At 28.9% G+C, this 24,546-nt stretch overlaps 1 protein-coding gene across 1 annotated transcript; it reads right to left on the bottom strand.

The window, feature by feature from the left end:
- Nucleotides 1-1,603: 1,603 nt before the first annotated feature.
- Nucleotides 1,604-21,650, bottom strand: LOC113383513. The gene is made up of 4 exons (XM_026621774.1): nt 21,512-21,650; nt 13,667-13,833; nt 5,372-5,464; nt 1,604-2,273 (listed from the first exon to the last, which is right to left on the bottom strand). The coding sequence occupies exons 1-4, from the start codon at nt 21,648-21,650 to the stop codon at nt 1,794-1,796; spliced, it is 879 nt and encodes a 292-aa protein (XP_026477559.1). The 3' UTR covers nt 1,604-1,793.
- Nucleotides 21,651-24,546: the final 2,896 nt, after the last annotated feature.

Below are 24,546 nucleotides of genomic sequence, written 5' to 3' on the forward strand. Positions count from 1 at the left end.
GGAAGACGTTCTCAACATCGTGAACTATCGCGTAAGATTATTATAAAACCTTTATATTAAGCATATAATAGTTAACAAAAAATTTTTGCAAGGCATCCTCAATAACCATTTTTGGTAATGTAATAAAACTTAACAACATAGTTGTTATAAATGTCTGCATAAGAAAACTTTTTTTTACTATTGTAGATTATTCTCCATTAAATTCCATATTATCATCATGCAAATGCCAAATAACATAGTACCATGCATTTTGATTATATTAACTGTAAATTAAACTATGCAATTTGATGTTTATCAACAGTTGCAACTTAATTTCTAGTTAAAAATAGTTATTTAACTATTTGCAGCCATGACCAAGACTTTGGATTGGATAGCCATGTGCTTTTGGAAGTGCTCACCTGGTTGCCAAAAATTGCCACGGAAAAAATAAATTTACAATGCTTATGAATATTGTGTAAATAAATTTTGTGAGGTACTCGATTTAAATATAAAAATATATAGTAGAAATTGCTTATATTACTTATATTAGTGCTTTAGATAAATAATAAATGCCTGCACTCACTGCAGGAATTTTAATTAAATTATTATGTAACATAAAAGATATGTACGCGCTTTTTTATTCAAATAGATAGATAGATTTTGCTACATACGTAGCAAAAATGCAACCGCGTCGTATTAGCGTGCAACGTAACAGCCGTTATCTTCTTGCCCACGAAACAGATTCTTCATGGATACTTCCACAGGTTACGTAGCTGCTACGTGCGCACGTGGTGGCACTACGTAACATTTACGTTTTGTGATTTACTGGGCTAATGATGATTTTAAAACATCTATCAAGAGATAAAACATAATACTTTAAATTAGAAAACTCACATAAATCCTAGACCCTTCGATTTATGATATCCAAGAAAAGTTCTGAAGTGGTAAAATGTTTGTTGTTAAAATCTAAGTTTAAGACTAACTGCTTCCAATATACATGAGAATTTTTCGTTATTTTCTTTCATCTTAGTACTATAAAATAAAAATATTATTGAGTTTGAATTACTATAATTTTATCCTAAACAATTCTCAATTACTGTAATTTTATCCGAAACAAATAAGAAGCCATCAAATCCATTTGGTAAGAGTTTAGTGAAAACAATGAATGTTTTTCATGAAAAAATCCATCCTAGAGTCAAGTAAACTTTCCTCATAGTTTTACAGAATGATTAACTATTCTGATTGACTATTTTAATTCATGCTGCCTAACTATACTGGACTGCTATCCTGAAATTCTGGTCAATCTGATGTCAATTCTTGTCGCTGTTGCCACATTTCCCTAATTAAAAAAATAAAGAGTTTAATAAAATAATTTCACTTATACAGACTATTAAATATACAGATGCGTTTATTAATTATATTACTCAATTATGTACATTTATTTATAAATAAATTGTAAAAAAATATAAATTATCATTTCCATAGCACTAATCAAAACATATGTGAAACATTATACAGAGTGTTCTTATATAGGCCAAGTATATATTTAAACTTCTTTGTAATTAACAAACGATTACTACTAAATGCAAATTTGTATTCTTGAAATTTTAATCTTTAACGGCATGTAAAAAGCATTTTATAGCGTTCACTATCTATAATTAACAATATTAATTTACAAACTAATTATACAACACAATATGGACGATATACATTCATTCGAACGATGAACACTGTTTTTAACATTGAAATGCATTTTCCTAAATAAAAATTTCATAAAATCCTTAAGTACAAAACAATAAAATCCCTCAGAGACATCATGAGTCAGCCTGGTGGATGACGATGTTCTGGTTGTCTCTCGTTTTGACTTTGGCGTACTTGTATTCTTTTCGGCTGGCCCAGAACAAATACAGAAATACTGAACAAACGACAACTCCTACTCCGTTTAACATAGCAGAAACGTACATCAATGCTGTCCACGGCCCTTGGACATCTTGACAATTCAAATCTTTATAATGATACCAATATACTGTCATATCATTCCTTGTATGGGATTCCGTCACATTTTGAATGAGGAGCTTGTCTTTATTTAAATCCAATGTTTTAAATTGAGTCCTGGCTTCAGCTCGAGTTTCGGGGGCGATCAGTTCACCAGATGGGCGGCACATGCAGGTTGTGTTCATCAGGTTACCAGGCTCACATGTCATATCTGATAAGGAGTTCAGGTGCAGAACTGCGTAAAGGCAAGCCACGAAGCATAATACTGTAGCTAAAGCACTAGCTAAAATGCAGATGATCTGAAACAAAGTAATAAATTAGCTCAATTCAAAATATCAATAAAACATACAGTTTTCTTTCAGTCAATTTTATATTTATTTACTAACTTTCCAAAGAAAAATGAGTATTCCCACAAATCTGATTCGTTAATTTTTTCAACGTTTCAAGTCATCATGTGACATTTGAAACCAAAATTGAAAGTGCATGTGTTTCCAAGTTTGGCCGTTCGTTTCCAAAAACGTCTGCACTGATTTTAATCATTTAAAAGACATTTGATGAAACTAAAAAAGTACTCACGATAGCTGTTAGTTTCAAGAGACGATCAGCCAAACCGTTTTTTTTTTCTTAATAATCAAATTAGTGCAAAATTGTTCGTTCCCATAATCGCCAAAAATCCTGAACAAATTTTGAATGATTTGAATATTTAGAAACGGATCAAAATATATTAAGTAGTTGGAAATCGTGATTGTTTTTGATAATTTGGTTGGCTGAATCGTTTTTTTTATAGAGTTTATGATATTCTAAAAAAACATTCTACAATATTGAAGGTTTAATAAAATTTGGAATAAAGTTTTGGCAACTTGACTTAAGACAAAATTCCACTTAATATCGTAAGTTTGGAAACATAAAAAGTGTTCCATAAGTAACCATCATTAATAACAAAATGCCCAAAAAATGTTGTTTTGTTTAAAACCACTTCCATTTTTTTCAACAATGACTTCAGCAAATGCTCTAAATTTTCACTTGATATGAGACATAAGTTATAAACGTACATCGAACCAACTATTAAATATTAATTTGATACTTCTCATTATACCCATCCTAGAAAATAACACTGTTAAAGAATTAAAAAAATATCTGAATTTAAATATTAACAAAATATTTGAAATCTTTTAAAAGAATATAAATTTAAAGAACAGTATTGAAAAAAAAGTTCAAGTTGGCTGAGGCTGTTGCATGTCTGTTCTTTAATTGAATTTTAGTAGATGGAAATAAAGGGTATGGGCGTGTTTCCATACAGAATTGGCCCCACCCTGGTATTTAAATAATTTTGATGCCATTTTATAGGTATTTTCGAGAAAATCCGATATACCAAATTTCAAATCCGTAGCTCATCATTTGGCCGAGATATCATTGAAAATGTGTGAAAGTGGCCCCTTTTTTCAAAGTCGTTTTTTGTCGCAACTATGAAAGATATCGACAAAGAAATAACTGGACTCTATTCACATCAATGTGTACTATATTATTGATAAAAAATATTTTTTAATAATTATTTTTTAGTGCATGAAAAAGTGAAAATAATTTTTTGTTTTAAATTTTCCGGTAGTGCGGTTGTTTGGACTAATTTTTAATTAGCATCATTAGAAAGGATATTGAATTTCCTTTTAGTGTGCAAAATTCTGTTTTATTTCATGTGGTAGAACACATTCAAAAATAGGAAAAACCTGAGCAAGTACACGCTCGCGCTCATATAGAACCCGTGTAAGTCGTCTCTCATTCGCAATGACTAGCAACAGCATTGCTCGCCGCGCATCGTGATAAATTAAAACATTTCTAATAAAATACAAGATATTATATATGTATAATAATAACTATATTTTTATTTAAATAAATATATATTATTTATGTATTGCACAAGTATATTATATTATTTAATCATCTTTAATAATTAATTAATTAATTATTACCTATTAATTAATTATTAATTATTAATTCATTATTAATTATTAATTATCACTAAATAAAGAAAAAATAAATTGATAAAAAATATACATAATAATAGTATATCGGTATATGATTTCTATTCATGCTACAGCAATGTATGTCTGAATGTGTTAGTCTGAAAATATTTTAAATAATATCTTGAAGTTTTTTTATTATTATTTATAAGTAGAGATATTCTATTCAATATATCTTTACATATTATTTAATTTAAAAAAAACTTCAAGATATTTAAAATATTTTCAGACTAACTTAGTATACTTGCATTTCTATACATTGCTGTAGCATGAATAGAAATCATATACCGATATACTATTATTATGTATATTTTTTATCAATTTATTTTTTCTTTATTTAGTGATAATTAATAATTAATAATGAATTAATAATTAATAATTAATTAATAGGTAATAATTAATTAATTAATTATTAAAGATGATTAAATAATATAATATACTTGTGCAATACATAAATAATATATATTTATTTAAATAAAAATATAGTTATTATTATACATATATAATATCTTGTATTTTATTAGAAATGTTTTAATTTATCACGATGCGCGGCGAGCAATGCTGTTGCTAGTCATTGCGAATGAGAGACGACTTACACGGGTTCTATATGAGCGCGAGCGTGTACTTGCTCAGGTTTTTCCTATTTTTGAATGTGTTCTACCACATGAAATAAAACAAAATTTTGCACACTAAAAGGAAATTCAATATCCTTTCTAATGATGCTAATTAAAAATTAGTCCAAACAACCGCACTACCGGAAAATTTAAAACAAAAAATTATTTTCACTTTTTCATGCACTAAAAAATAATTATTAAACAATATTTTTCATCAATAATATAGTACACATTGATGTGAATAGAGTCCAGTTATTTCTTTGTCGATATCTTTCATAGTTGCGACAAAAAACGACTTTGAAAAAAGGGGCCACTTTCACACATTTTCAATGATATCTCGGCCAAATGATGAGCTACGGATTTGAAATTTGGTATATCGGATTTTCTCGAAAATACCTATAAAATGGCATCAAAATTATTTAAATACCAGGGTGGGGCCAATTCTGTATGGAAACACGCCCATACCCTTTGTCTCTTAGTTCATTAAAACAAATTATTATTATGCATGTAATGTAGATAATCAAAAAAATCTACCCCTTTAAGATTTCGAGTTGATGATTATCTTAGTTTACAATTAGAAAAATACTTTCAGGCATTACAAGTATAATTATTATCATTATTATTACGTTATTATTTTATTCCACCAACGTAGGGTAGATAGCTCCTAATCCTACAGAAGTGAAGGCAACATTCGTTATTTTACTAAAATAACTCAGGAAATTAAACGATGTTCTTCAAAAATTGTATTTATATATAAGTGGGTACCTTGAAAGCTGCAACACAATATTCATTAGATCCAGGATATTCCTTTCGGCAGCAGCTTAACATCAATGGGCTTAATCCACCAGAAAGAGCAAGCTGTAATAACAAAACAATGTATTAAAATTAAAACATAAAATAATAAAGCATAAAATAATTTATCTGTTGCCTTTAAAGCAGGGTTTCCCAACCTTTATTCGGTTGAGCCCCATCTTAGATTTATGAAAAAACTAGCAAACCCGACGAACTCCGTTTTGCCACCAGATGGTTTCGTGAGAAAGATGAAGAAATTTTTTGTTTGTTTTATATTTGAAGAGGAAAATTTTGATTTTATTTCACAACAGTAATGAATTTATTTCGATTACAATAATGAAGTCGAACTTCTCTAAGTAAATAAAAGTGAATCCGCAAATTATCCGTTTCATTGAAGTGCTCTTTGGTAATCCACATTTTTTGTTTTTTGGTCTAACAAAGCGGATGGTTTTCCAACTCGTGAACAGGCAACGTATAACTGCCCAATTGAAAAACAATGATTTTCTAAATAATCAGTTTGAAATTTATCCCGCAAACACTAAGCGATTGGCCTTGCGACTTGTTATTGCGAACGCAAGGCAAACTGGAAATTGCAATCGTTTGAAGTTAAACGGAAGACCAATTGGAATCATTGGTATGTCACCAAATCGCCAGCAATTTTTGATTGAATGGTGAAATTCAGTGCGTGTACATCATTATTCTTTGCGGCAAGAATTGCTTGTTGACTTAACCAAGCATAATTCTGATAATTCTCACTAATGTCATTACTCGAATTTATAATTACGGTGCGTGAAGTTTCAGCAACTTGCATTAAGGCACCACTAATTTTTGCTATAAACCTTGCGGAGGCCGAGACCTTTCCAACGAATGCAAAATTGTCAAAATCGGGTTGTGCGTTCTTGAGTTATATCGTCAGGAAGGAAAACCCGACTTATTTTTATATATATGTAGATTATGCTCTCAGAAAAAGTTTCAGGTCAAAAAAGATAGTGAAGTCAGAAAGGAAAGAGAAGCTAGAAGAAATGAGCTGAAAAAATAGCCAAAAAAGGATAATGAAATCGATAATGATAAAACTGAATCCGTGAAAGACTCTAAAACAGATAAGATTGATGACACAGATGGTGATCAAAGCAAAAATATTAACATCTCTGATCTGAAGATAGTTTAGAAAAAAATGATGCATCAGATGCTATGGTCAAAGATGTGATAAATACATCAAAAAGTGATTCAGTTATAGCATTTGTGAAGCAAATAGTGAAGAACCTTTGAAAAAATTAAATAGAAAGAAATAAATAAGGAAAATGATCAGGAATAAACGGATTCTACTAAACCAAGTGAGGAACAACACAATGAACAATCAGGCCAGAGAAAACGATGATGTAAAACCTAAGGATTCAAAAAAATCTGATCCCAGGACTGAACGCAGAATAAGATATAAGGTTTGCAAAAGCAAGTATAAGGATATAATTTATAGTTCAATTATTATTTTTTGTTGCAAGATCGACCTAGTATAGCAATATATCAGCCCGGAAGAGCAAGATTGAATAAAGAAAAATCATCAACAAGTCTGAGTAATAAAGCCAAGATGTTTTATTAAATTCATATTTCTAAATTTTTCATAATTGTTATATTGTAACCATGAAGAACATGCATTTTAAGTTTATTTATTTGTTTTGTAATAAAATTTATTTAAATAAAAAGTCTGAATATTGATACCTGACAAACGAGTTTTTCGAGATACAAGCCGCTAAAGAAGTGATTCGTTGCTTTGACATAAGAGCAAAATTCGAGATACAAAATTTTAGCAAGTAAGTAAAAGCTTTCTTGAAAAATTTTGATGAGAAAATGAAAATATAATACATTTTGTCATTTGTAACAATGATTTTCCTGAATGAAATACTTAATATTAATTATATAAATTTTTACATAACATTGTACATTATAATTATTTATAATTATTAATTAATAATTTATTTAAGTACTGTATTTAATAAAGAAGTGTTTAAAAAAATATATATGAGGAATATTTTGCAAATTAGATTGATAGAGAAATGAAAGGGACGAAACAACGTAAAATCTTTTTTTACAAATCAAGCTATTTATGTTTATTTTTTTGCCTATTAATAATGAAAACGTTTATAGACATTTGAGAACCATGTGAAAATCATAATTTATTTGAAAAGACGCGCCACTCGTTAATTATCAACGCTGTTTGATTAATGTCTCATCTTTATAAAAGCATTACTCTATGCTTCACCTTCACGCTTCACATGTCAAATTGTATTTAGTTGAAATCCTAGACAATATAATAATTTTTGGTTGAAATCATTTATCACATTTTAAAAGATTGTTGATTAAAGCAGATCATTATTTAGAGTAGGAATAGTTTTTAAATATTTAGTGAGTACAAGCAGTGAAAATATTCCAAAATGTCAGAAGAAACTTTTAAGTCTATGAATGATCAGGCAATTAAAACTGAACCGCCAGAATATATACCGGAAGATATTAAACTCGAAATTGAAGATGTTACTGTTAAATCTGAATCGTTTTCTGAAGACGATGATACCCGTTTAGATAGATTTATGAATTCCGAGGTGACAATTGAAGATGAAGTCAAACAGGAGTCTTTCGAATGTGATATTTGTAATGAATCATTTGCAGAATCCCATCATCTAACAAAGCATGTGGTCGATCACATGCCTAACCAAAGCAAAGAACGCCCTTTTAAATGTGAAATCTGTGGAAAGACTTTAAAAAAATCAAGTGTTTTGAAAACTCACATGTTTATTCACAGTGGTGAGCGTCCACGTAAATGCAATGAATGCAATAAGACATTCAGACATTCAAGTAGTCTGAACAAACACATGCTAATTCACAGTGATGAGCGCCCCCATCAATGCAGTATATGCAAAAAGACATTCAAACATGTATGTTATCTAAAAAGTCACATGCTCATTCATAGCGGTAAACGTCCCCATGAATGCAATGAATGCAATAAGACATTCAAACAATTGGGCAGTCTGAAAGTTCACATGCTAACTCATAGTGGTGAGCGACCCCATGAGTGCAGTATATGCAAGAAGACATTCACACAATTAGGCTCTCTGAAAGCTCACATGCTCATTCATGGCGATGACCGTCCCCATGAATGCAAGGAATGCAATAAGACATTCAGACATTCAAGTAGTCTGAACAAACACATGCTAATTCACAGTGGTGAGCGCCCCCATCAATGCAGTATATGCGAAAAGACTTTCAAACAAACAACTGCTTTGAAAACTCACATGCTTATTCATAGCGATGAGCGTCCCCATAAGTGCATTATATGTAATAAGGCATTCATACAAACAAGCCACCTGAACAGACACATGCTCATTCACAGTGGTGAGCGCCCCCATGAATGCAGTATATGCAAGAAGACATTCACACAATCAGGTAGTCTGAAACGTCACATGGTGATACACAATGAAGTACATCCCCATGAATGCAATAAATGTAATAAGGCATTCAAACGATTAAGTTCTCTAAAAGAACATTTACAGATTCAACATGGAGAGCGGTCTTATAAATGTGAAATATGCAATAAGGAATTTAATCAATCAGGCAATTTAAAGAAACACATGGCACTTCATAGTCGGGAGTGTGATGAAAATCAATGAATCTAAACGTATCTGTTAAATTGAATATGTCATAAAATATTCTTGCATGTAATATACAAATAGTATGAAATATACAGTAAACATTAAATTATATGCATTTATTAATAACCAGGGCAATTGTTATATATATATATATATATATATATATATATATATATATATATATATATATTGACTAACCCTAAAGACTGATTTAAACCACATCAGCCACATAAAAACATGTCAAACAAACAAATATGCTTGCCAAATATATCGAAGTATGTTCATTACAATTATGTATATTAAAAATTATACACTATAATTTTTTTAAAACGAATTTATTGTCAACAGTTTAATTTATTTTCATTCATTGCCCATAATTTTCCTTATAAACTTTATGACTTAAGTAGTTGTTTTCTGGCAATTGTAAGTTCTGAATTACATTTTTCTTACTAATAATTAAACATACCTTATCATTTAAGTTCAAATTTTATGTGAATTGTTTTCAGATGCATTAAATTTCTGAACATATTTTAAATTTGGTAATACATTATATTTTTTAGTTATTTTTCAACCGATATTTGTAATACTTTATGTAAATTTATTAGGTAAATATATCAGCATTAAAATTGTAATTGAGTTTGATTTTCTGTCGAGGCCGTAAAACTGAATGAACGTTATTATACTCTTCTTTTATCTATGGTTATTATTAATATTTAATTTCTTAATCTGGGGTATATCTGGTGATTTAATATTATAAATGATTTAATGCTTAAAATTTTGTTTATGTGGTGACTTGTACCTGTTCAATCAATTATTCATTAAATAATTATCCAATTATTAAATTAAATACCCATATCAAAATATCATTTCTTACAAAACAAAATTCTAACTATTTTTGTTATAAAAAGTATCAAATTAGAATCATAGTTAGACAAATTTGATTAAATTTTTTGCAATAATAATGCTGGAAAGTCATTTTACTGAAGCTGAAATTAACTAATATCATGGTTTTCCAACCATAGAAATATTTAGACTGAATAATTTATTTCATAAATAGTCATTTTATTTCATTTATATAGATATATATATATATATATATATATATACACATATATATATGTGTGCGTGGAAATAGTGTTTCTTAATTTTGTACATTTATAAAATATTATTTATTTTTATAACCATGGGGCCAAAAACAAAGGTGATGTCTATTGAATTAAAGTGTGAAATTATTGAAAATTATATATAACGCACTGATATATGAATTATTTTCAAGTTAAATTAGACTATATGATACTAAAAACTATGATTATTCTTAAATCATCATCATCATTATTATAAGTATATTTTAATCATTATCCAAACCAAAGCGGTCGGCTAAATCCTGAACCAGTGATTGCTAATCCATACTAATCTATAAAAATCTATGAAAAAAATAATATAATATATAATAAATGCCTAGATTATTAATTCATGCATATTTTTACTTTATATTTCATACTATTTTGTACATTCCATTACATGTAAAAGTATTCCAAATATTTTCATACATGTTTCCAAATATTTAAATACAATTTAACAAATTTTACTGATTTTCATCATGCTTCATACTATGAAGGGCCATATGTCTCTTCAAAACTCTTGAGTAAATTCCTTATTGCATATTCCACATTTTTAAGAATGCTCCCTGTGACGAATCAGCATGTGTTTTTTCAGATTATTTAATCGTGGGAATATCTTATTGCACATAGTGCATTCATGGGAGCTTACCCTTTTGTGTATCAGCTTTATGTGACGATTCATTCTATCTAATTCTGTGAATGTCTTCTTGCATATATTGCATATGTGGGGTCGCTCACCATTATGAATGTTGAGCATGTGACTTTTCAGATTACCTATTTGTGTGAATGTCTTATTACAAATATTGCATTCATGGGGACGTTCTCCACTGTGAATAAGCATGTGAAGTTTCAGACTTTTTAATAGTGTGAATGTCTTATTGCATATATTGCATTGATGATGGGGGCGCTCACCACTGTGGATTAACATGTGACGTTTCATATGACTTAAACGTGTGAATGTCTTATTGCATACATCGCACTGATGAGGGCGATCACCATTGTGAATCAGCATGTGTTTTTTCAGATGATCTAATTTTTTGAATGTTTTGTCGCATTCATTGCATTCATGGGGGCGAATGAGCGAACCACTGTGAATGAGCATGTGACTTTTTAGATTACATACATGTGTGAATGTCTTCTTGCATATACTGCATTGATGGGAGCGCTCACCACTGTGAATAAGCATGTGTCTGTTCAGACTACTTGGATGTCTGAATGTCTTATTGCATTCCTTGCACTCATGGGGACGCTCATCGCTATGAATAAGCATGTGAGTTTTCAAAGCAGTTGTTTGTTTGAAAGTCTTTTCGCATATACTGCATTGATGGGGGCGCTCATCACTGTGAATTAGCATGTGTTTGTTCAGACTACTTGAATGTCTGAATGTCTTATTGCATTCCTTGCATTCATAGGGACGCTCATCGCTATGAATAAACATGTGAGTTTTCAAAGCAGTTGATTGTTTGAAAGTCTTTTCGCAGATTTCACATTTGTAAGGGTGTTCTTTGGTAAGATTAGGCATGTGATCGACCATATGCTTTGTTAAATGATGGGATTCTGCAAATGATTGATTACAAATATCACAATCAAAAGACTCCTGTTTGACTTCATTTTCAATTGTCACCTCGGAATTCATAAATCTTTCAAAACACGTTTCATCATCCTCAGAAAACGATTCAGATTTAACAGTAACATCTTCAATTTCGACTTTAATATCTTCCGGTATATATTCTGGTCGTTCAATTTTAATTGCCTGATAATTCACTGACATAAATGTTTCTTCTGACATTTTCGAATATTTTCACTGCTTGCACTCACTAAATATTTTAAAACTATTCCTATTCTAAATAAAGATCTGCTTTAATCAACAATCTTTTAAAATATGATAAATGATTTTAACAAAAATTTAATTCATTATTTGACACTTGAAGCATAGAGTATGTTTATAGAAAGATGAGACGTTAATCAAATGGCATTTACAAATGGCGCGTTTGTCGCTATGTGCGTGACTGCAGCGCCACAAAAAATATGAACTAAGGGAGGCTATCAGTATCAAATTGTTGAATAGGTAAATTGTTGAACAGATAATAGTAACGTTAAACTAAATGTAACAAATATGCATCTTTGTTCAATTTTTTAATTTAAACTAAATCACGGCAAAGCGTGAACAGGAACAGCTAGTAATCTATAAAAAAACATTTTCTCGAAATCATTATGAAATAAATAAAAATTAAATTTATGATTTACAAATAGAGAAAATAGATGCAATGTAAACTTAATTGAAATGTTAATGGATATGGAATGGAATTACCGAATAACGTATATATACAATAAATCCACAACATAGACTATTATTGTAATACTTTGTTATGAATTATTTACACAATGAAAGCTATTTTTTAATATATACTCTACTTCAGAACAACTTTTTTAAATTAAATTAATCAAACGATTTGATATTTCAACCTGATCTATATAAGATTTTTTATATTTTAGCAGATATTTTATTTGTTAACCTATATTTGTATAAGATGTTTTAAAATATAAATAAAAATAAATTTACATTAAGTTATGTAAGAACTTAAAACATTTATGCCATAGAAAATTTGATAAATTGAATCACCTGTGCATTGCAATTCTAGAGAGAAGTAAATTATTGTCGCAAAGTCATTTCATATTGAGGAACATTGTTCATTATTTAATTTCGCTTTACTGCAAGTGCTTCATTTTCTTAAATAATATCATCAATTGCCTTAAGCAGCAAGATGAAAAATTCTTATACAAAAAGAGGCATATTAGTTATAGCATGATTATGTTAACTACGAAAATTTATTTTAATAATTACTACCAGTTTTGCTACTTGCTTCTTTGTATTGCGTGTTCCTGTTTCCGATTGTAATATACAGTCAAACCTCGGTTAACACGCCACTCTGGGTTGCCATACTACGCGGAGCTAAAAATTGGACATCCCTACGACTACACGGACTTCCTATTACACGGTTTTTGTTCAACAGCCCATAATTTCTTCGAACAACCTATGAGTGATTATAGGAACTTGATATCAAAAGGGTATTCATGTAAGTTTTGTTATCGACTTTTATCTTTTAGACATTCCTGATTATATAATAGCTGTCTAAGAACAAGTTTGAACCGACTACGGCGTCGCGCCAATTTTTGAATTAGGTGTCAATGTCCTACATGTCATTTCGTCCGTATTACTCCTACTTCAAATTGTATTTCTTGGTCTCCATACAGCACGATAAAAATGATGCGATTTGTACTAACTCTGAGTCTCTCATAACACGGTTCCCATACTGCACTATATAAGTTTCCATAGAACGCTCTACGAATTAGCCTGAATTGTATGTTAAATACGAGTTTTTTATAGCACTGTTCCCATACTGGACGGTACAGAGTGCAGACTTGCCGCGTTAACCGAGGGTTGACTGTATATTTAAATCTTGTCTAACAACACTAATAAAACAGACATGAGTTATTTAACTTACAGTGAGTCCACTCCAATAAGGATTATGCCTTGGGTCCGCATTGGGTGCCCACATCAGAAGCCACAAAGCCAACAAGGACAGCGCGATCCCGGACGCCAATTCCATGCAGGCCAATGTCAGGGCTACTTTGTAAGGTCGAACCACGGGCGGCAAGTATTTCCGGGGCACTGGAAGATAAAAATATATTAGTAGAAATACACAGAAACTAATATACTGTCTTTATTTGAAATTTATTGCAAAATCTATAACTTTTAGTCTTTTAATATTATTAAAATATCTATTAATATATCTAATATTAAAACTTTTTTTAAAAAAATTCTATGGTATGAAGATACGATATAACACTATACTATGCAAAACATGACAATTGTTATATGTATATAAATATATAACTGAAACTGAATATATAATGATGAAAGTAATTTAAAATACATAGTATTTTTAACAGGCCTATATATGTAAAACCAATTATGCGAAATTATTCTACACCATTTCGTCACAATATACTTTAACTCTATTACATAATTATTGAACTTGATGAGCTTTTATGCATTGAATGAGTTTTAAAGTTCATGAAGTAAAAAAGTATATTTTAAACAATTTTACACAATTTGTCAGCCAATACAATCATTTCTAATAATTTCTAGTATTTTTCACCGAATGAAAGCTAGGACTATAGCCAATGTAAAAATTACAAAAAAAATTGTTTGTTATTAATAGAAATTCGTTAAAGTGTGATAAAAATATATACATATATAGATAGATAGATAGATAGATATAAAGTATCTATCAATATAAATTCTAAATTTACAATTTAATATACAATTATATAATTACAATATATATATATACATACATGAGGTAGATCGCAGCACAAAGGTCCAATTTGACTTTGAGCAATTATATTATGAAAACCAAACCAAAATATATCACCATAAACAACACATGTCAAGCAAAAGACTAGCTGACTATATTCAGTGAAATTCCCTGCTAATTATTTATCTAATTCATTTATATTATTATTTTATTATTTTATTTATCTAATTCGGCTAATTCATCATTGTAGAAACATGTTTTTTTGTTGTTTTTCCATAATTTGACACCTGGTGACGGTTCTCAAAAGGTATATTATTCAACCAATGCGAAATATGAATTTCATGGGCACTTTTTTACAGAGATAGAACTGTATATAACCTTGATGTGGTATTTCGTTCAGGTAGAAATATTTATCAGCAGAGTTGGAATATCTATTGATTTAATTTATCTCTTGTAAAAGTGCTTTCTTTAACTTAATTTACTTTTCTATTTACTATTTTTCATTGTTTACATCTTTAGGGTAAGAACTCAGATGGTCCTTTTCACCCCACTTACTTGTGAGCTTTTACTATATGTAAAAAAACGGTTGAATGAAACTTGAAAACAATAATACATCTTATAAAATATTTAAATAATGTAGATTTAAAATAATATTAAAATTATAATATTAAAAAATTATATTACGGTCTCGTAAACTAAATAATAGTCCTCACAATCAAAAAAACTAACAACGAAAGAAAATACTTTTGTCATGGATTTTCAAAACATCCTATAGTAAAGTAAGAATCAAGGTAATGGCTGATTACACATTATTCCCTCTACTTTCAAATATTGTTGTTAATTTTTTTTAGCTTTACTTGTTTTTGAGATATCGGTGGTAAAACTTTTTACCCTCAGAACTTTAAACTCCTTTCTACCCTATAACTATTTTATATATATATCAACAATTATTATTTTTCAAAATAACAGATACAAAGTTATAACAAAATTATATTTTAATACATTGTTAGCATATTATTTTCCAACTAATGAATTATGTATTTTGAATGAATGCAATATTCAAAATTATTCAGCTTGTTAATAATTACATAAAATTTCTTGAATTTGAATTCCAATTGTACAAAAAAACGAATACTACCAAAAAAAAAATTTATGGTCTCGTGTGTAAAATAGCAGAAGTACTAGTCACTATATACTATATGAAACAATTTGAACAAAATTTTCTCATTTTGCAATTTTATTGTTATTTATGAAATTGAAATTAATATAGTATCGTGTATTAATATGTATATGCCAAAAAATGGTTGTTTATAAGTTCTCTCATAAGTTGCAATATAAATCTAATTTCTCATTAAACCAATTCGAAATAAATAGCTTCCAATAACAATTGATGGCGATAACGTTATTTGGAAATAATATAGTGTCTACTGTCCATCAAATAATGGACATTTATTTGATATTAAACATTTAACGTCTGTCACATATTTGGAATGCTTTTATGCTCTGAATTATTTCTGTAATTTCAGTAATTAAATACCAACAGCGGCTGACGTTTATATTCGTTAAAGTGCATATGGTAATGGTATATTTGTATTAAATTACGTTTTATGTCACTAATAATGTTAATTACACGAACCATATTATAGTTCGGTACAATAAACTAAAATTTGATAAACCGAAATTATATAAATTTGAATTTTCATTAATTGGTTCATTGGGCGAATATCCATTATTGTGGGTTAATACATTTCCCAATATAAGGACCATGTCACAATTTATGGAAACAACTTGCTAATGCTTAGAAAACTCTTAATTAAGGTAATCAGGTAACTATATTTTGTGTCTTCATTTCAGAAATAAAAGACCAGGTACTATATAACTTATATCCATATTACTAATTATGAACAAGGTTCACAAAAATTTTAAATAATATTTATTAAATAAATTTTATACTTTTATTACCAAACATTTTCCTATGTAATCTTACTATTATTAATCGTTGTCTTTTATTTCTAATTAATAATCTAATAATAATTAATATTTTTACCGATCAGAAAAAAAGTCGAACATTGTACATGGTTCATGCTGAACTGGTGTTGATTAGACTATTTACTATTAATTTTTAGTGAACTTTAGGAATTTTTAACGAATTTTATATTTAATATATTATATGTTCCTTTCAGCTTTATTATTTCAGAGATTAAAGATGTGCCAATTATTCTATAAAATAATTTTACTTTAGTTTTTACCGTCATAAACTTTACTCTTAGACCCCTACTATTAGACCCCTAAAATCATTTATAATTATTGCCGAATTCTTGCTTCATGAATGAATAAAAAAATAGTACATCACACCATTTTTTTTAGTTATAATTTATTTTTGTTATTCAAGACTTTAATGTCTCATCAAATAATGAATAAATAAATTTATAGCAAATAAACTATTGATAAATAAATTTAATAATATATTGAGAAAACATAATTTTTTATTTGAAATTTTTATATGGAAGTCAATATATTTTTATATTATATTACTTTTATATTTTTATATGACATGGTGGAAATTTGTGAAATTACTCTTGGAAAATTGATCTTCAGGGAACTTGACAAAAATGAGAGCCCACGTTCTGATTTAATCCCAGTAGATATATTCTAGGGGGAATACATCAAATTTAAAATGTATAATGATTTTCTTCTCGATTATTTGGAAAAAATATCTTAAATAGTTTAATATATTTAAAAAAAAGTATGCTCAAATGAATATTCATTTTATTCAACCATAAACTTCCTTTTGAGACGGATAATCTAATGAAAATGGTTTTTATCCAGTATCTATCAGGAATTTAATCCTGGAGCAATGATAATATTTTTATATAATTATTATTATTATCTAAAACCTATCTATCTTTAAATTATTATTAAATTTTTAAAATACATACACATTTTTCAGGGATACTGGGTACGCTTGTGCCACTTTTTTTTGATCAGCAATATTTTTGTTAGTTTACTTTGTACTTTTCAAAATCAGAAGCAACTTTTTTAATGTTAGGCATTTGATATTGAGTCAGTAACTTAATAGAAGCAAACTATAGTTGTTACAAACAAAAATTGATTTTATATTTCTCAAACAAATTTCGTATATACATATTTACAACAAACTCAAATCAAATGTTGCTTGATGTTATAAAATTCAATTCAATAGTTGAGTTTATGTATTTTATTATAAAACATTAAAAAAAGGGTGCGTGTAAGGATCATACGCGATTGAAGTAAAACTTATTTGCTACTGTACAAAGTAGCAAATTTAAGTTAAGTAAAAATAAATATATCATATAATAATTTTGAATGATGTCTATTAGTAATATGGTAACACTCGTGATGCACACATTTATTAGTGTCAACCATTATACACATTTATATAATGAAAAGTTATAAATTATATATTTATAATAGCATTAAAAATATGTATAATATTTAACAACAATAATGTAATTAAAGTCATACTTCAAATATGACATGATCGGTTTGTCATTGTAATTCGCATTTAGAAACGAACCTTCATTAGAGAAATGAAGTAATTGCTGATCAATAAATTCTTTAATATTTGTTCACACAGTGGATTATGTTAAACAACGCCTAAGCAAATATTGGTTTTGCAACTTCACTCATCATGTGATTGTGTTTGAAGAACTTCATGTAATTAAAATTAGCATACATTTATTGACTGCTTGTATTTTTTTACTTTTTCGCTGGCGATATAATATCATTCTTTGATTACCGCTGTAATACCTGTAATATCTGTCTTGCCTAAAAATATTTTCCATTTTAATAACTTCACAGATTTATAGAAATTACGAATAATATAGAAATAATTTCTAATCAATAAACTTACGTTCAGTTCACGGAACAAATGTTTAATTTGTTTTATTATTTTCAAAGAATAGGGTAAAATATTCTTCTGATTCAAGCATTTTTCATTAAATCAAGATTTGTACTACGATGTAACTTTAAAATGTTTATTTATCTATGGCGAATTCCTTGTTGATATCGGTACGCATACAACGACAGATCTCTATTCACATACACGACGACTAATCACAATCGACCCGTATAGAAATGACAGCGAATAATTGGCACTCTTATCTTATCTTATCTGCCGTTGCATTTGTACGGATTTACACCCTAGTCGCGCCTAAAGAAGTTTTACTTCAATAAATAAAAATATATGGATATTGTTAAAATCTTTATAGATAATCTGATACATAACAGAAAAATGTCAAATGATGGTTATTCGCTCCAAAGTCGCCGGACATACCTTTCACTAGAACTTATATTATCTTATATATTGTGAATATTTTTAAATGCTTTACATAAGATCCTTCAACTGGCTTTTTTGCAGACATTTTGAATTGTCGACATATAACAGTATCAGTATATAGAATATATAATATAATACCTTTTTGGACCTTTGAGATATTTATTACAGAAATGTCTCCGAAAGGATATTTTCACTTATTATTATATTACAGATATATAATCTTAAGTGAAAATCTGATATCACCTATGCTTGATATCAAGCTGGACGAGGTGGGTATCGAAATTAAAACCAGTTGTTCCTAGCTAGCTTACAACTTAAAATTTATATTGAAAATAATTCTTTAAATAGTGTGATCCGTTCACCCAAAAATGTAGCAGATCTTATCTTATAAATACAGCATACCAAGAAAGCAAATTTTTGTATTTTGTAAAAAAAATTACAATATGATCAAGTCTCACAATTCATTTTCGCATTCAAAAGCGCCAAGGCAACTTTAAAATTATTGTCATGTTGTTTGATCAAATACTTTGAAGAAAACACTAGTCAAATTTCCGTAATCTTTGTAAAACAATATCATTATACCTGTAAAGTGTGCATATTTTAAATTAAACTGAATCGTTTTATTTCAAAGTAAACGACTTGTTTTACCTTATACAAAAGCTGTGTTCTATTTTTGTCTGTTTATAAACAGGGAACGTATAAATAACAGATTTAATGAAACACCAGTACTACCAGTAAGTTAACAATGGCATTGTTGTAGCTTTAATTTGCGCCCGCGAGCTTTCGGTAATGTATAAAATATATCATCGGAGCTTTCAAGTACTAAATGCCAAACGATCAATTCCAATTAAATGCATATTATGTAAATGAAATTGCGGATCATTATTAAGTAATTTCTTACGCATCGTGCGGTAAAGGACGCAGTATGAATATTAAACACAGGAGGTAAAGGAACATTTTCGAATTTGGCAAAAATCGATGGTAAGATAAAATTTTGTCGAAACCAGTAATGCTGTAAACAGTTTATCTTTCACTTACATCTATTTTGAAAGTAAGTTAGTAGTACATCTTCTTTAGGCGCGACTAGGGTGTAGATCCGTACAAATGCAACGGAAGTGCGTTACGGGAGATAAGATAAGATAAGAGTCGAGTGCCAATGATTAGTCATTTGCTCTCGATGATATCATTTCTATACGGGTCGATTGTGATTAGCCGTCGTGTATGTGAATAGAGATTTGTCGTTGTATGCGTACCGGCATAGATAAAGTTTAAAGTTACATGGTAGTACAAATCTTGATTTAATGAAAAATGCCTGAATCAGAAGAATACTTTACCCTATTCCTTGAAAATAATAAAACAAATTGAACATTTGTGCCGTGTTCTAACGTAAGTTATTGATTAGAAATTATTTCTATTCGTAGTTTCTATAAATCTTTGAAGTTATTAAAATGGAAAATATTTTTTAGGCAAGACAGATATTACAGCTGTTCAACGAATGAGATTATATCGCCAGCGAAAAAGTAAAAAAAAAATACAAGCAGTCAATGAATGTTTGTGAATTTTAATTACATGAAATTCTTCAAACACAAATATTATATGATAAGTGAAATTGTGAAAACAATATTTGTTTAAGCGTTGTTTAACATAATCCACTGTGTGAACGAATATTATAGAATTTATAAATCAGCAATTACTTCATTTCTCTAATGAAAGTTCATTTCTAAACGCTAATTACAATGACAAACCGATCATGTCATATTTGAAGTATGACATGAATTACATTATTGTTTTTAAATATTAACACTAGAAAGACGGACGAATTGAGTATACCTACATTGCCTGAAAACAGTCAAAATGACTGCGCCGTGAAAAAAATAAATAATGCGTTTAGAAATTTGTTTAAAATTAATTTTTATTATTTCATGTACTATTTACATTTATACAAATTATCTATGAGTGCTAAAATTAAAAAAATAGTTCATCCGAAACAAAAAAATTCATTATTTTTACAATTCATGCAAATATAATTTGAGATCTTTTTATGAGTACATTTTCCGCAAACATGTTTGTTGCAACTTTGACACGTATTATTAGTTTTATTATTATTACAAAGTCTTATTTGGCAAAATTTTCTTTTATTACTATTGGTATTTGCAAGATGTCTGTGGGTCATCATTTTCCTTTGATTTTTTTGTGTTGATGTCGTGTAGTCCGCGGAAAGCTGTTCTGCCAATTCAAACGAAAACTGTTCTCTAAGGATTTGTTTTCTTTGGATTTTTATTCCTGTCGCTTCCTTGTAAAGAATCCAGGCATTTATCGCAGCCAAATCCAAAATATTGAAAAATATTTGCAGGGGTCATCTACTGGATTGGAACTGGATTTCACGGAATATTTTCTTTACCTTTGATCTGCCATGTCTTCTTGGCTGACCATAAATAAGTCATTTTCAATTTTTTTGCCTCATAGGCCCCACGAGCATATAAAATTCCAATAAATGCACATATTTCCGGTAACGATTTGTCTAATCGTACCCCAAAATTCGACAGCCTTCTTCTTCTGTGCACTGTTTTATGTGTTTGATGATATAATTATCTATATCAACGAAAATGCACTGACAAGATCACCTGTAATAATATTCTTTTTGCATAGCTTGTTGGCCCTTTCACACCCTTGAAAACACAATTAGATGATGACCTTCCTGGAGTACCCACCTTCGGCAATTTTTGTCCATACAGTACCATCGACAGCTGTTTCCGTTTCTTGAATTCTTTCATCAGTTTCTGAGCCTTTTAGCACCCTCCTGCATACACTGATGGCACTTTCATTTTTATCAATAGTGATCACCTTCATCGCTACCCTCAGAATCAGATGATTCACGTGGAATATAATCCGATTCATCTTCAGATTATTGTGCCCAATTTTCTGCATTTGATTCTATGTCGGAACACTCTTCCCTTATGTTTGTAAGCTTTTGCAATAATTCACTTCTCTTCGACATTTTATTTATAGGTTCTAAAAAGTCAACTGAACGACGCGTTATACTGAAAGTTACTACGTGAAAAAGACCATTCTAATGTCAATACTTACCAAAATTCGGTTATTTTTATATAACAAATGCATTATCGCTTATTGGAGATGAATGCACGCGAGATAACGATTTGCAATAAAATAACAAAGCCGTTTGTAATGTAAAATTTCTATAGCAGTCAAAATGACTGTTTTCCGTCCATGCAGGCATAACATGTAAGAATATTGAAAATAAAAGTGAGATAAGGCAAATAATAGATTTATCTACGCATTTGTATGTTGTATAAAAAGTCACAAAATTTCACGAAGCTGCGACTTCAAATACATAGTTATTTTTATGCTTGAAAATGGAAAACAGTCAAAATGACTGCGTCCGTCTTTCTAGTGTTAAATGTAGAACTGCTTCAAATAAAATTATGATTCTCAATTCTCACAGTTACACTTTAATTATCTCTTTAACAAATATTAAAACTTGTCAATGAAATTGTATATTAAAAATTATACACTGCAATTAATACAACAAATTTATTTCCAATAGTTCAATTTATTTTAATGCCAAGAATTATCCAATAAGTTTAGTCATACCTGTAGACGTGGATGTATAAATGAATGATTTTTTGTTTATTCACGACTAAAACATTGATTTTCCAAATTTATCTTACGAAAAATCGGAAATTGAAGTCTTTTAAAAGGTATAACATTTTCAGAAAGAATTAATATATAGCATTTGCGGTATAGGTACTATATCATCTTGAATGTTTCTACCCAAAATAATTGCTTCAATAATGTTGCCTATAATTACTATACTAGTTATACTACTATATAAAAAGTTTTACATTTGGACTACATCAGCAAACCTAAAATATCAATTGAACCTATATAAGAGTGAAAACCGCACTTACTTTGTTGCCAACCTAATTATTTTAGTATTCATATTTTCTTAAATTGGCAACCTGATACCATGCAGTAGTGATATCAACTTTTATTTCAAAATTGGAGATCAAAAATATGTTTTCAATGGAAAATCGCTCATTACGGGCACTGTGGTGTGAAATGACAATAGGAAATCTCTCACTTTATTCTTCCCTGATTCGAGTTGAAATTTAATTCAGCTTACGGACCTGTCCTAGGGCAGATCATCCATTATTATAAATATTATTATGCATATATTTAGAAAAATGTGTAAATATACACTATTAATACAAATATAGATATGCACTATTATATGCAATTAATGCTTTTCTTTATATTGATATTGTATAAATATTTATTTGAACACTATTTGTCCAACACATGTTTTGTTTTATTACTCATGTTTTATTTATATATATAGAGAGATATATATATAATATAATATATAGATATATATATATATATATATATATAATATATATATATATATATATATACACATATATATTATATAAAAAAAGCGGCCTGTATTTTTAATTGCCGTATGCCCCGTCGGCCGTGCACAAAACGCTCGTAATTCAATTAAAACAATGTCAGCGATTCTTTCAGAGCAACCAGAAATTAATGGCTAACAAAACACTTTTTTCCGAACATTTTCACAAGGGGAAAAATATCGTCGAGTTTCATTCAAACGTTAAGCTTCGTGAAATCCACCATTAAATAATAACGATCAACCTAAAGGTAAACGTTTAATGAAAAATTGAAAACAAATGGAAGGCAGGGTCCGACAGTAATATTGGATGGATTTCCGACGATCACTGTTTGAAAATACATTGGAGCTTTATGAGAGCACAAATTATTTAAGTTTATTTCTAAAGACGTGTCTGCATTTTTGGGTATACCATATTTCTATAAAAAAAAATTATTTCTTACAATGTAAATTTACAAATTTTCAAAAAACTCTAATATATCAGTGTAGTTTCAAATGTGAAATGTGTATATATGCAAAGTGTAATATAAATTTAGACAAAATTATTTTTTATTTCTCAAAATGTTTGCAAATTCCATTAATAAAAAATTCTAATATATCTATATATAATATTATACCGCATAGTTTCATATATGAAATGTACAATATATATGCAACGAGTAATATGAGCTTTCAGCCTTTCCTATGCAATTGCGTCAGGAATTCGAGGCGAATTAAGCTCGCAGTTACATTCCACATTTGCCCATAACGAGGCCGAATAAAATATAATGCCAAATAAATCATCACGAAATAATAAAAATTTTATTTCATATAAAATATAATCGCATTTTTCGCATTAGTGCAATTCAGGAGATTTTTAACTTACAGTAAGGCAAGAAAATCAAGACAAATCATAAGCACAACTTTGGGTCATTTTTATAATTCAGATGATCTGATTATGAAAATTATAAATTTGGAATAGTTTCTTTCAGAAATAGATACTGAAAATCAATTTATATAGTAACTGTTTAAAAATTTATAAAATAAAGTTTTGAAAAGCTCTTTCTATTTGTTCGGAAAAGTTGTATATGGCAGGCTACAATAGGCCAGATAAACCATTTTGACGGTCAATTTAAAAAAAAAACCGAATTCACAAAATTTTTAATGGCTAATAACTATTTGAATAAATAAATATAAGGTGCCATGGGTTCTATACTCAATATTCTATATTCTAACTATATATAATATGCTAAAAGATAAATATGCTAAAACAACCGCAAAAAGTGAATCCTTATGTATATTGTGAGAATAATATTATTTTGTTCGTATTTATCTATT

This window comes from Ctenocephalides felis, unplaced genomic scaffold, assembly GCF_003426905.1.
Source record: "Ctenocephalides felis isolate EL2017-DRISC unplaced genomic scaffold, ASM342690v1 CF-g0.4_SCAFFOLD_03570, whole genome shotgun sequence".
NCBI lineage: Eukaryota > Metazoa > Arthropoda > Insecta > Siphonaptera > Pulicidae > Ctenocephalides > Ctenocephalides felis.